At 40.1% G+C, this 14,954-nt stretch overlaps 1 protein-coding gene across 1 annotated transcript; it reads left to right on the plus strand.

Moving 5' to 3' along the window:
• The first annotated feature begins 453 nt into the window (after window positions 1-453).
• Window positions 454-7,822, plus strand: GABARAPL1 (GABA type A receptor associated protein like 1). The gene is made up of 4 exons (XM_007937171.2): window positions 454-543; window positions 4,359-4,437; window positions 5,683-5,801; window positions 7,757-7,822. Exons 1-4 carry the CDS (start codon window positions 454-456, stop codon window positions 7,820-7,822), a joined length of 354 nt encoding a protein of 117 aa, XP_007935362.1.
• The last annotated feature ends 7,132 nt before the right edge of the window (window positions 7,823-14,954 follow it).

Raw genomic sequence — 14,954 nt, forward strand, 5'->3', positions numbered from 1 at the left:
ATAAAATAACAAATAAAACTTTGTCATGTTTTCGGTGGGATATACTTCGGAAAGGTTTAATTAGAAAGAAAATACACAGAAATGGACAAAGTGTTTGTCTACCCCCATTCCGCAGGGTTCACAACGCTGGGGGCGGAGAAAGGGGCGGAGCTTTACAACGTCACAAATGCTAACGCGCTGCTGTGTTGTTTTTGTGTTCCTAGCTCCTGGGAAAAGCCTCCCGGATTTTTTTTCTTTTTTTTTTTTTTTTAACCTGGCTCTTCCTTACTTCCAGCCGAGGCGACCAGGGATCCCTTTTGAACGCTCTGCCAAGTCGTGTTGCGTTGGGAGTTGGCATTTCTAAAGCGATTCGATCACTACTGATTTGACGGAGAGAAGCAATAGGCGAGAGACGCAATCATCAGCGAGGAAGGCAGGCCCCGTCCGGGGATTTTAGAAACCCTGCGGTCCATCATGAAGTTCCAGTATAAGGAGGACCATCCCTTTGAATATAGGAAAAAGGAGGGAGAAAAGATCCGGAAGAAATACCCGGACAGGGTCCCTGTAAGTGTAATGGGAATGGGGGAGGCATGGGGGCGGTGGAGGGTGGAGAGCAGGGGGTTGGGGAGTCGTGATGGCTGCTCTAAGGAACAGAAAGATCCCTGGAAAAGGAAAGCGCCTAACGTTCCTCAACCCAGAACGTCCTTCGCTAGCAAGGAGAGTCAGTGGATATTGAGACTGCAGACCTTTTTAAACCTTTTAAATCCCTTCCTCTAGGGCCCGTTCCCATCTTTATAGTTGACCGCATCTTTAGAGCGGAGCGGTCGTCTCGAGTGACTCAGCAGCATTCAGAAGATGTGGCCTTTTGTGCGAGATGATTAGGTTGGGGTCCTAGGTTTGCTGCATTTAAGAACGCACGTAAACTGCTGTGGGACCGGCTGATGCACTGGAGTTCGCTACTATCGATTTCTCCTATAGATGGTTCTCCTTCAATCAAGTTCACTCTGGCCTGGAATTATTGGGCTTGGAAAGGAAAACATGAGAAGCCAGTAGATTCTTTCTTCTAGAATAACTCTAAATATTGGGGCGGGGGTGGCGGGACGCACCACAAGACAGGCCTGGCCCAGCCAACAAGGTCACGTTCTCTGCGCAACAGCTCACTTGCCTCACCATTCTTGGCTCCAGGGGCCAAGTGTAGGGACTGCCAGCTTTCCTAGGTACTTAATCTCATCAGATCGTACCTGATCACAAGACAGACCGAAGCTTCCTTCTCCCTGTTTGACCTCTGACTTAAGTAGTTAAAACTAGTGCTGGAGGAAAAGAGGTGAAATATCAAGGCATCTTTCAGCATCCGGGCGTTTTTCCCATTTCCCCCTCCCCCTCCCACTTGCCTGGTTTCTCTTTAATGTAGGCTGCGCTGCGCAGCCAGAATGGACGACAGAAGGAGCCTGTGGTAGAAGGAACAGCAGTTTTTGGGTTTTGGAGATGGAGGAGCAGTGACCTTAAGGTTGTGCTCTTTTATCTTCAGACAAGAGCATTCGGATAATGTAACAGATAAAGAAATTGTAAATTTAATAGGTAAAGAAATTACAATGACTTGATGTCCTTTCTTGACCTGGGTATTCCTGGGCCGCCTCTAAAATCCTTAACCTTTCATAATTTTACAGCTACCAGAGACAACTTGAGGCGTAGCCTAGCAGTACCAACCCCTTTTGGTCCTTTCTTATAAATAAGAGACATTACAGCTATTCTATTCCCCAGGAATTACATATAAAAGGGTTTGGGGCTAGAAAGGAGAACTAACCTTATTGCCCAGTAAAAAATTCTTCAGAGTTTATTTTCCTGGTCTCTGGACATTGGATGGCTCTTTGAAGATGTTCTCCCAATTCTGGTGGCACTGATCCCACTCTTTAGTAATAATATTTTTAATATGAGAGCTATTATTTACCGACAATTTACCCTGTACCTGGCACTGTTATAAGTGTTCTCTATATAGTCATTCGGGAGCTCTGGTAGCATAGTGGCTAAGACACTTGCCTGCTAACCAGACGGCTGGCGGTTCAAACCCACCAGCCACTCCTCGGAAGGAAGGTTGGGCACTCCTACTTCTGTAGTGATACTGCCTCGGAAAGCCAAGGAGGGGTCACTATGAGTCGGGGCCAACTCGACGGCACACAGCAACATACAGTCATTCAGTTAATCCTCACACTGTTATAATCCCCATTCTATGATGAAGAGTCTGAAACAGTCATGTGGGAACTTTATATTGCTGGTCTGTGGCTAAACTGGGATTCTAACTTCACCTGTCATTCATAGAGCTGTGGGTGCTCTTAAACTCCATGCCACATTATTTCTCAATTTCTAATACAGCTCTGTTCCCAGAACTAAGTAAGTGCACAATGTTTGCTTCTCACTATTAGGTAGTGGGAATAGAGAGATAAGTAAACTGTTGCTGCCTTCAGTAGTTTGCAGGGTACGTAGTATGGTGCCAGAAAAGTAACTCAGCAAGCAAAATGACTGCCATTTATTCAGGACTTGCAAAGTACAAAGGAGCTCTGGTGGTGCAGTGGTAAGACATTTGGCTTCTAACCAGAATGCTGGTGATTTGAACCCACCAGCCATTGCGTGGGAGAAAGATGAGACAGTCTGTTTCTCTGAAGATGTGTAGCCTTGGAAACCCTATAGGCCAGTTCTACTCTGTAGTATAGGGTCGTTATGAGTCAGAATCAGCTCAGTGGCAGTGAGTTTGGTTTGGTTTGGTGCAAAGTAAAAGGCACTGTGTGAGTCACTTTATGTAAATCACAAACTGAAATGTACCTATTCCTAAATCTAATAAAATTCCCATATATTTCCTTAAAAACTGAGTCCTCCCCATTTTCAGTTATTTACATGAATCCATCCAAAATATTTCAGCTAATCACCCTACTGCACATAATTTGATGTTGAATGTTTTACTTTTAAGCCATTACTCAGATGTCGTGATTCCTGCAGTTAGGTTTTAACCAGTAACAAGACTCTGAACAGCTTGCTGGGTTCTCTGCCTGTGGCCCTCCTCCTACAGTGGTGATGTAGGGAGAAAGAACTATGTGGTTTAGTTCTGCAGTTTTATTCCAGTTCTAGCTTCAAGATTTCCCTGTACAGTTGAGCAGAACTCTTAATTTCACTCTGATGAAGTGTCTTTATCTATGGAAAAGAAGGTTAGAGACAATGATTTCTATACACTCTCCATCTGGACCATGGTGTTACTAAAGCAGTCTTGTACCTTGACTGCTCAGGTGACCTGAGTTTGTTGTTGTTGACCTGAGTTTAGCCCTAATCGATATCACTTTATAGCTGCCATCTAAAAGACTAAATGTGCTTGTGGATCGAGAGGAAAGGGGTTCATGGGATCTTAAGATCAATTATCTTAATAGCTACATATTGAGTATTGAGAAGACTGCTGGGAACAGTATATCTTTTTTATGTCTTTAATTCAGTAATAACTCTTTTGAGTATTAGCCACTTTTCACAGATGAAGAAACTGAGTCCCACAAAGACAAAGCATGTAGCCCAAGAGTCTAGTCAGTATAAGTGAGGTACTTGTTTAGTGTTTGTTTCTATTTCTCAACTTTAACTTTTCTATACTTACCATGTTGTCTATGTAGAATGATCATATTTTCTAAATTAAAAATCTAAAGCCCATGGTTTTATGATATATATTTTGCTATATTACAAACATATAAAAATAAGTCTTTTAATTCCTATGTGTCTTCATTTTTTTAAACAGACATGTGCAGTCTTTACAAAATGTGAAATGTTATGGAAGTATTTAGTGTAGATACTGAAAATCTCTTGAAATCCTAACAGATAGTCAATATTGGTATATGGATCATTGTACTTACACATTTCTAAATGTCATACTATAAGAACCATAAGAACTGTTTCTAATACTTTTTTCACTTAAAGTATCTTGAAAGTACTTTCTTAGCAATCATTCCTAAAAATTTTAATGAATTATATAATTCAAACCACATTATCTATACCTTTAATAAATAGCATTTACAAGAAAAAATAAAACTAGTAACTAATCAGAACCATCCTAGAGAACCCAGACAGTCTCCTTGATGCTCCAATTAAAAACCTGAAGGTAGATGTCCTTGCAATGACTTAAAATCAAGGTTCTTTTTATTTTGATCACATGCCTTCTCCATTATCTTTTTTTCTCTAGTAACGAAACTAAAATCTCACCAGGGAAACCCGTGTCCCCATATATTTTGTAAAGAATAGGGAGGGATGAGAAGTGGAGAAGTGTTTTAAATAGGGCAATTGCAAAATGTGGAAGGAAAAATATTGGTTTGGCTTCTGAAGTTTTTACTCCCACTCTCCTCCTCTCCTCCCAGGTGATCGTGGAAAAGGCTCCGAAAGCCAGGGTGCCTGACCTGGACAAGAGGAAGTACCTAGTGCCCTCTGACCTCACTGGTAATGCCCTTCCCTCCTCTGACCCGTCCTCCTGTGGCAAAGCATTCTCAGTCCTTAGTACACACCTGAGAGTATGAGATTGAGAGGAAGTACTGAGTTGAAAAGATGAGTGGGATTCTCCAGAGAGCCAATTTAAAAGATGAATGATACAGTATTTCTTCTCCCGTCACCAATTCCTTAAGAATTTCCCATAAAAGCGTCTTATTTGACTTAAATACAGCAAAGTGCAAAGTATTGAAAGGTCAGCTGTCCACTTTTTGAACTACTTTAAAAATAAATCTTTGTTAAGTGAATACACTTTATTTCCAAAGGAAAACTAAACCAGATTCTTGGACTGATGACATTTAAGAGATTCTGAGCTAAATACCTGTCTTCTCAGGTTAGAGTTCTTTGTAATACATTTTTAGATTCTGTTGGGAATTAGAAAGAATATGTTCAGTCTTGATCTTGAAACTTAATCCTTGCTGGAATAATCACTGTATTCAGAAGACTGTGGAAAGAATGTGGATATGTTTGCTAAGAAGTTTGACTATCAGCCTTCTAGAATTTTTTCAGGCTTCTCAGGAAAAGGTAATGCACTGAACTCCATTCACTGAGCTGGAACTGGGATGAGTTTACCATGCTAATATTACTAGAGCCCAATAGACCTCTTTCTCAGTATAGTTTGTCTAAGGGTGGAGGTCTGAATGCAAGTATTTTAATCAGATTTAAACAATAGTGGGAATCTTTTGGTTGGATATATATGGTATGGTAACTTTAGGTTAGAAATAGAATGTTGTTGTTGTTGTTGTTATGTGCCATCGAGTCGGCCCCGACTCATAGCGACCCCTCCTAGGGTTTTCAAGGCAGTATCACTACGGAAGTAGATTGCCCCATCTTCCTTTTGAGGAGTGGCTGGTGGGTTTGAACCGCCAGCCTTCTGGTTTGCAGTCAAGTGTCTTAGCCACTATGCTACCAGAGCTCCTAGAAATAGAATAAGAGCAAAAAAAAAAAAAAAATTAAGGAGTAGACTCATATCTTTGAGTCTCACTTCTTGTTTCTAAAGTACTAGGAAAGTATTGGGCTGTGCCTAGATGGTATATAAAGCTGGTACGTACTCCAAAGGGAATATGTGCAGTAGATTCCGGCCCCTACCCCTATCATCCCCCCCCCACACACCCTCTGGGACTTCTCTTCTATCATTCCTTGTTGTCTTCTTCCCTTCTTGCATTACTTTTCTAAAATCTTCTTCCTTCCTTCATCCAGTTGGCCAGTTCTATTTCTTAATCCGGAAGAGGATCCACCTGCGACCTGAGGACGCCTTATTCTTCTTTGTCAACAACACTATCCCTCCCACTAGTGCTACCATGGGCCAGCTTTATGAGGTAATGGTCCCAGTTACAACACTATGGCATAGTCTGGCATTCTCTCGCTTTTGTTTCAGTGTGTGTTGATAACACACCTGGGAAGTGGGGCAGGTGGTGTTATTTATCAGGATCTTCTTACACATGGCAGTGTAAGGCTCTGGGAGATTAGATACCGTTTGCCCTTTAGGGATTGAGCACCCTCCTAAATCCAATCCTTTTGAATTCTTTTCTCAATCCTGCCTTACTGTGGTGTTTCATTGTTGGGTTTTCTTTATTGAAATAGTGAGAAGTGGTTCCTGACTGAAAAACTTCAAATCCCTTTCCCTGAGCTGTTCCTAACGTTCTTATTGATGATGTATAACTTGGAAATGAACTATGCATTTAGGTTCCTGTTCATTATTTTATTCCCATTAGTAATAGATTGAAAAAACAACAGTAAAGCTATCTCTTTCTACCTCTGAAGCTAATCTCTTCAAACTCTGATAGTTTGCCTTAAAAGTTAACTCCCTCTCTAAACACTGAGGTTTTAGCTTAAAACAACAACATAAACTCAAACAAGGGAAGCTTTTCTTCTAAGAGTGGAACTGGGATAATAAAGCAGATTCCCCATATCTGGGCACTGGTGAATACGAGTGGAATTAATTAATTTGTCTTAACAGATAAGCTGAGTTTGGGAAAATAATTGGTAAACTATCAAAATCTAAGACTATAATAAGGGACTTTATTATGCCATAAATATAACCTGAGATTATAGCTGTATTACTTCTTAAAGAATTTACATGAGATGTTCCTTTCTTATAATGCCCCAGTAGTGTATTATACAAATACTGTGAAAGGCCAGAACTCAATGGGACTTCCTTATTTTTCTGGATCCGACAAGTTTTCTGCCTTTGACAGGGTGGAGTCTCACCATTTTTCTATCAGTCATTTTAGTGGAAGATACTTGAATTTTCCTTTTCTGATAGGTTACCACCTGACACGGCTTACAGCTTTCACAGGTTTTACTGCATACATGTCTAATCACCTCTCATGTTTTTTCTGTAGCATATATTTAATAGTAGTATGTATTGTCTAGAAGTATATATTTTGTGTTTTGTTTTATCTATAGGCTCCTTACCAAAAATTCACTACTTTTTGAAAATTTTGTATTTTTAATTTTTTGACTTTTTTGTTGAGCTGAAATTGACATACCATAAATTGCACCATTTTCAAGTGAACAATTCAGTGACATTTAGTACATTCAGAGTATTGGCAACCACAGCCTCTCTCTTATTCTAAAATATTTTCATTATCCCAAAAAGAAACCCTGTGCCATTGAGCCAGTTGCCACTCATCCCCCTGACACCTACCCCCTCTAGCCTCTGAAAAGCACAGAATTTGCATTCTGTCTCTGTGGATTTACATATTTTAAATAGTTCATATAAATGAAATTGTATACTATATAACCTTTTGTTTCTGGCTTTTATCACTTAGTACAGTGTTTTTGAGGTTCATCTATGCTTAGCATGTATCAGTCCTTTATTTCTTTTTATGGCTGAATAGTACTCCATTGTATGTGTGTACCACAATTTATCTATTCAGAGACATTTGGGCTTTTTCTGCTTTCTGGCTGTTATGAATAGTGCTGCTATAAATGTGTACAGTTGTTTTTTTGAGAACCTCTTTTCAGTTATTTGGGTATATACCCAAGAGTGAAATTGCTAGGATGAGCTTCTTAAAAGTAAGAACTATACCCTTGTCATCTTCAAATCCCTGATACCTATATGTATCAAGTTGTCTCTGAAGGTTTTTGTTTGTGAATCTAGATCCAGATCTCAAAGATTAATTCTAACCACTTACTTTCTTTGTTCTTTTTTTTAAATTAGGACTAATGATACCTTTCATGCCTATATTACAATGTTGTTTGAGGCTCAGAATTCTAGATGATGAATGTGAATTTCTTTTCTAAACTATCATCTTATCTCTTCCCCTAGGACAACCATGAGGAAGACTATTTTCTGTATGTGGCCTACAGCGATGAAAGTGTCTATGGGAAGTGAGTGATGGAAGCCCAGCAGATGGGAGCACCTGGACTTGGGGGTTAAGGGGAGGGGTGTGTGTGGGACTTGGGGGAAAAGAGGGAGGGCTCCCACCGTGAGGAGACAGAGGGCAAAGACATCTAGAAACACTACACTGCACACACCATCATCACATTTTCACACACTCAGTTGATAGTTTTTGCTGCTTTCTTGGCCCAGGGAAAAAGCATGTCAGGACCCAGCTGTTGGATTGGCTTTGATAGACTAATGGAATGACATAACTCACAGCATTGCTGCAAATTAATTTTTGCGTGACTTCATAGAAAGGCCAGGAGGCAGGCAAGTTAGGGCCTGAGCAGATTGCAATCCAGCAGCAACTTCCGGTCTCCTTTCCCATTGGATAGAGAGTCTATTTTTTTTTTTTTTTCATTTGCACAAGATGGCAAGGGAGAGGAGATGGGAATGTTTTAGGATTATTGGTAGTGGACCATTCTTGGGGACCAAAAGAAAAATCAGCTTTATTCGAAGCATTGGGACCCCTGATCTATCTCCACATCTCTGTCACATCAGTCATAATTTCACACACATACTTCACACCCTGGTGGTGGTGATAGATATTAGACATTAGAGCTGGAGCTCCTTACTTTTAGAAACTAGGGATCAGGTGGTTATGATTATGAAGATAGTTTTAGCATTAAACTGGAATTGACTAAGCATGAAGTATCTCTGTCTAACCTGCTCTCTCTCTGGTGCCCTTTTTCCCACAAAATCTACTGTGAACTTTATTGGGTCTCAGACATTTCCAGTTGCAGGCTAAACAACTTCTCTAGCATGTCCCAAACTTGGCTCCATAAATAGGGCTGGAGATGTCTTATACATTGAAGGGGTAGTTATGAGGCAAGGCAGATCATCTACACTTCCACTCACCCAGAATTCTTGCTCCCTTACTGCTTGATTGCCACTGTCCCTTCAGTCTCACACTCACATGAATGCTAAATGAAGGCCAGCTGCTTCCCTCCTTTGGTTTTCACCCACTGCAGCTGGTAGTTAGACAAGTGTGGTGGGATGACTTCAGTAATTGTGGGGTTCTGTTGATTCTGATTATTTTCACTTTAGGGGTTATGATGTGGGGTGGGGGTGGGGAGCAGGAGTCACACTCAAACATGACATCTCAATCATCTCTGCTAATGAAAAGGGTCCTTCCTATTGGGGGAAATCTGTGTGTTGGTTCTGTCAGCTGCAGGTTCTTGTATAATGAAGTGTATGCTGTCAGGCCAAGGAAATAAAGTAAGTGCATACCTGAAAAAATCCACCATGTCTTCAGAAACATTGCCTTTATTTACTATGTATTAACAGAGATGGTACGTTGATTCTCAGCAGAAAATTTGAGTGAGGGTGGCTGTTAGCAATGAAGTTCACATACGGTCAGATGTATATGTGCTTATTCAGCTCTTTTTGAGAAATTACTATCCAAAGGTGAGTGCTGTGGTGTGGCCCTAGATCTGGTGTGTTGCTGTATGTGTGACTTTCTCCTCCACACACAAGTGCTTTGTCACTCTACTTTGTGTGTTTCCCAAAGCTGAGGTTGGAAGACTGCCTGCATTTGAGTATGTTGGGTGAGGGTGGGAAGGTGCCCATTAAAAATGCAGACACCTAGGCCTTGTCCTAGATTTAGCTGACTCAGAATCTCAGTGTAGGCATCTGTATTTTTAATAAGCTCCCCATGTGATTCTGCTGCACACTGAAGTTTGAGAATTACTGCTCTATGCACCAGATTTTGCTCTAAGTCCCAACCACACCGAATCTGTCTACTTCATCTTGGTCAGTATGAGGCCATCATTTCCCAAAGCAGCATATGGCACCTAGGTAAGACTCCTGGGGTCAGAACCAGCTTAATTTCTTCCTCTGACTATAAGGAAATCTTTTGTTTTGTCTGTCACAGACCAGTATGTGGGTAGGTGATGGGAGCATGACTTAAGTTAGATAAGGAAGAAAAGCTTTAGTTGAAATTCCTCTCAGAGAACTGTAAAGCCATCTCTTTAATTTCTTCCAGCTATATTACCAAGTGGTGTCTACCTATGCATAGTCTTATAGAATAGATTAGTCACCAAAAAGAAAGTAGTGGCTATAAATGTACCACAGCAGGATTCTGCCAACCACCAAAACATGTCCTGTATACTGATTGTGAAAGTGAACTCAGGATTGAGAGCAAAGGAAGGAGCCCGAGCCTAGCAAACACCACATGCTGAAAACTATGGCAAGCTCCAAGGAATTTTGATGGTGACATCAGAGCATTAAACATGGACACCTGTCACTACTGACAGAAAAATATTAGAATATTCCTTGAAGAAAGCTGTATGGAAGCTGATAATTGAATGTTAAGATAAGGACTGCATTTTCAAACTAATAGACTTCCCTACTAACAAAACTTACCTGAGAACAAGATTGGATGAATATTTAAAACAAACACATGGCAGATCCCAGGCCTCTATCTACATCTGAAATGTACATGCAGTGCAAGACACTGTCAGCCCATTGCTAAACCGCAGAAGTACACTGACTTCTAACTTCTAACTTCAAAATCCTCTAGGAGGATTTTGCTTATTTCAATTCTAATTATTTCTGGGTTTTCCTAGTGAAATGATTTTATCTTTGGATAGCGTATCACATGCCATTTTTGATGAGTCCTCCGATTTTACAGATCTGTAATGGCAAAGTCTAGAGGAGCAGGCAGGCTGGATATTCCAGTGCTTGGATTGGGATATGATGCCCTTTGCTTAGCATCATTATAGTCACTGGGACTGTGTTGGCACCACTCTGCTTTCCTGCTAGTCAACCTTTTAAAGCTCTTTAGTACCATAAGGTCATTATTAGGTAAGTCTTGAACTGAAAGCAGTTAAGGAAATGCCCTTCTGGGCCCCATTTCCCATGTAAGATTGACTGATATGTGGATTTCTGGGGAACAAGTTAAGTGGTGTGTTAAATGGACCCATTCTTTCCCTTGGAGGACAGCATGACATCAAGGTCAGAAACAAGTGAAGCCTTAACTCATTGGTTGAAAAATCTCAAATATTTCTATTTATGTGTAGGGTGAAGGAGCTCTGGTGGTGCAGTGGGTCAGGCATTTGACTGCTAACCAAAAGGTCAATAGTTTGAACCTACCAGCTGTTCCATGGGAGAAAGATGATGCAGTCTGCTTCTTGTAATGATTTATAGCCTTGGAAACCCAATGGGGCAGTTCTCTGTCCTATCAGGTCACTGTGAGTTAGGATCCATTCAATGGCTGTGGATTTATACATAGGATGAGTATACACATAAGTTTTTCAAAGACAATTTTGGTTTATGCCTGTTATCCCAGTTAATTTACCAGTGGTTCCTTCTTTCACTGTCATAAGTGCCCCAATTTGGACAAAATATCATATGGTCATTTTCCTTATATTCATTATAAAAATTGAAGTTTGCCCCCTCCAAGAGGGACACACAGTGCTTTTACCATCCAACACAGCATGTCTCAGTATATTTCTTACCCTGTTTGGGTCAAGACTAGAAAAAGATTTCACACTTGAACAGCAGACTGTTCTGCTTTATTCCATTTTGTCTCCCAATGCCGAATCGCTTTTCTTCCTTCAAAGCATTTTGCACATCTTCAGGAAAAAAAGAAAGTTGTACACTACAGTGTGAAATCGTAGCTTGTGATTGCAAAAGAATAGAATGTAAAATGATGGGATAGTAAACTAATGTCTACCAGTAACTAGGCAGACAAGACCAATATCCACTATGTTGCACACTCCACAGGCCACCATATCATAGTCCAGTGTGAACAGTGATCCCAGCACTAGTGTAGTACACCATTTCCTGACTGTTGGCAACAGTCCTTTAGCCAGCATATTGTCAGTTACCTTGGAAATTTATTAAGCTTACAATTTTACAGTGTATTGTGTGTCATTAACTATCAAATATTAGGTATGGTACGATTTGGAGATTTTGGTGGGTGGGGCACACATGTCCAATTGCCCATGGATCCAACACCAAGTCAGCTGTAATAATGAAAACATTTAGTTATTTCTAAAAAGTAAATGACATATTCATTTCATGTAGTTTTTACTCTATACAAAACTTGTAATCAACTATTTTTAGCTATGTTTTCTTTCAGATATTTCTATTCAGACAAATTTGAACAAACTAAGAATTCATCTTTTTTTTTTCAAGTTGCATGAAACTACCAAATATTTCCAGAAACTAGTCATTTTGACTTTGCCTCTAGGTCTAGGTTGTTACCTCCATGCAGCCCTGAATAATCATCCTCGATCCTCCTGATCTCCCCCCTGCCCTATGTTTACCAGCAGAATTTGGTCAGCTGCAGCCTGTGACACACAATCCTGTAGATGATGCAGGGCTTCAGAGCTTGTTTTTCTATTTTGATGCATGTTTAAATTAAAAAATAAATAAAAGGCACAAATATTAAAGTCTCTGTCACAAAAGTTGTGAAAGGCTGATGATGTGAACCTGTTTGCCCTGTTGTATCATAGTGCCTAGCCCCGTACTTGCTTCCTTCCTTCTTTTTTCTTTTATTCTTTTAGTTAGGCTCACCATTATGTCTGGTACTTAAATACGTATAGCCAAATTATTTTCAAACTTTGAAATAACAGGAAGCTATCACTGTGAGAAGCAGTCATATGTCTCATTTCAACATGACATACAGGTGTGCATATATTTCAGCAGTCACTAACAAAAGACTTAAGCCATTCTCCTGGTCTGTATCCAGAGTGTGGACCAACTATTAACAGTTCTGTTTTCAACACGGCGATACATTTCTGTAAGACCCTAATGACTTCTGTGTAGACTTGGTTAGCACATGAAACTAAAATGATCCTGAGCTCTTGGATAGGGTTTGAAACACATTTTATATTTCTTGTCAGTTCAGAGGTGCCTCTCATTATTCAATAAAAGCATTTTTAAGATGCACATAGTGCTCAAAAACTAAAAGTAATAATAAGCTGTCTTTTATGTGCTGACAGTACTAACTCCCCATCTCCTTTAAGTCTGCTTAGCAGTCACCTTCTCTAAGTTCTACCATGAGCACCTGCTTTAATAGTTCAATAACCTCCACCCACTCCCAGCCTTCTAGTCATTCTTACCTTGTTCTATTTTGTCTGGTGTTTTTTTGTTTTGTTTTGTTTTTGTTTTTGTTTTGGCTTAGCACTGCTCACCTTTTAATACAATGTTCTTATGTTCATTGTTTATGTTTTCACTAGTTTATAGCTCCATAAAGGCAGACCAGCAGCATCAGGCTCAAAAAATATTGAAAGAATGCCTTCTGATGAGAACTGAATTTAATTTCAAGGACTAGGTGATTGGATTGAGGACTGAATTAACCAGTTAACGAGATGATCCATATGGAGCCACTCAAAGAATTTTGGGAACACCTTGGAGCTTAGAAGAAAAAAAAATTTAGAGGCAGGAAATGAGGCTGAAATCTCAGCTCCACTACTTAAACAGCTCTGTGACCTGGTCTATTTACTTTCTATACAAATGAAATTATGAGTTGTCTTCCTCTAAAATAGACATCATAATAATTACAACATAAGTGGCTGTGAGTATGTGAATGTTAAACAAAACTGCAAAATACTAAGCAATATTATTGCATATTAAGAATAAATTTCATGTAAACCTAAAACGACAATGACTTAGCCTAACTGGCAAAAATCTCCTTCAAGATTTCTTTTGTGTCTTTGTTTTTCGTTCATTGGTAGTAAGTAAATGCAGATTATGGCACAAGTTAAGGAAAATGAGGTGGAATCTGTTGACTTGAATCTCAGCTCTCAGACTTCAAAGTGAAGCATACTAGTGAGGAGGGCTCTTTGCCTTTTTGTTGTTCCTTCCATTAAAACTGACTCTGGAGGGCAGTAGCTGTTATTCATCCTCAAAGATGATTCTCTCATTCTCTTTTTCCACAGCAGCAAGTAAAACCTGGATATAGGACAGAAGTAGATAGAATGGTTTTCAGTTCAATCAGAATGGAATTGATACCATTGATGAATCTTCTTTAAAAATTTATAATTTGGGGCTAGATAATTACAAAATATCCAGGCAAATATTCATCATACTATACATGCCTTGGGAGCTCTGATAGCGTAGTGCCTAAGGTACTTGACTGCTAATCAGAAGGCTGGCCGTTCAAACCCACCAGCCACTCCTCGGAAGGAAGATGGGGCAATCTACTTCCATAGTGATACTACCTCGGAAACCCAAGGAGGGGTCGCTATGAGTCGGGTCTGACTTGAGGGCACATAACAACAACAACAACAACAACATACATGTCTTAACAAATATAACCAACTTGCATCCATTAGTTTTTGTTTTGTTTTGTTTTGTTTTTATCATCGCAAGCAGAATGAACAGTGTGAAATGCTGCCTCCCTGTGCTGGTGCCCTGTGCAACCCGGTGATGCACTGCAGGAGCACTGGAAGCACTTTCTCTTCCTGGAGTGTGGTCCTGTGCTTCAGGATCACTAGTTACAGAATGGAAAGTTATGTGTCCTTTCTTTTGCCTTCTTTCAGTCATCTTTATAAGCTTTAGGTGGCAAATCCTTTAGGGACCCATGCTTCTTAACTACCCACTACTGAACAAGCCCCACCAGCCCCTCCATGGAAGGAAGTCTAGGCAATCTACTTCCATAAAGATTTACCGCCTGGGAAACCCAAATCGGGCTTGCTATGAGTCAGAATTGACTCGATGGCAGTGAGTTTTTGTTGTTTGTTTGTTTTTAGTGAGCAAGATGGGAAATTAAAGGGGATAGAGAAGCAACGTTTATTGGCCAATTATTTATAAATTGCTTAGATGTTCTCTCCATAAATCTTTAAAAGTAACTGTAAGGTAAAAACATTTCAATTCCTTTTGACTGCAGTGCAAGGGAGAATAATTTTTCCAGGATCAAATAGCCAATAATGATGTAAAGCTATATAACTAGATTCAAACTCAGGCCTAATTCCAGATTTCCTGCATGTCTCTTCATCATGGGCAAAGCAAACTAGGATCTTTTGATCATGCCATAGGAGTCCCCAGATGGCACAGATGGTTAGGTGCTGGGCTATTAACCAAAAGATTGGTGGTTTGAATCCATGGAAATGTGCCTCAGTAGAAAGGACTGCAG

The sequence above is a fragment of the Orycteropus afer genome, unplaced genomic scaffold (genome assembly GCF_000298275.1).
Source record: "Orycteropus afer afer isolate SDZICR_OR568_19922 unplaced genomic scaffold, OryAfe1.0 scaffold00040, whole genome shotgun sequence".
In the NCBI taxonomy this organism is placed as follows: domain Eukaryota; kingdom Metazoa; phylum Chordata; class Mammalia; order Tubulidentata; family Orycteropodidae; genus Orycteropus; species Orycteropus afer.

Excerpts from the sequence above, each read along its gene's own strand:
- GABARAPL1 (XM_007937171.2), top strand. The coding sequence starts at position 454 with ATGAAGTTCCAGTATAAGGAGGACCATCCCTTTGAATATAGGAAAAAG. Across the intron at positions 544-4,358 it reads AATACCCGGACAGGGTCCCT|GTGATCGTGGAAAAGGCTCC; the intron begins GTAAGTGTAATG and ends CTCTCCTCCCAG. Across the intron at positions 4,438-5,682 it reads AGTGCCCTCTGACCTCACTG|TTGGCCAGTTCTATTTCTTA; the intron begins GTAATGCCCTTC and ends TCCTTCATCCAG.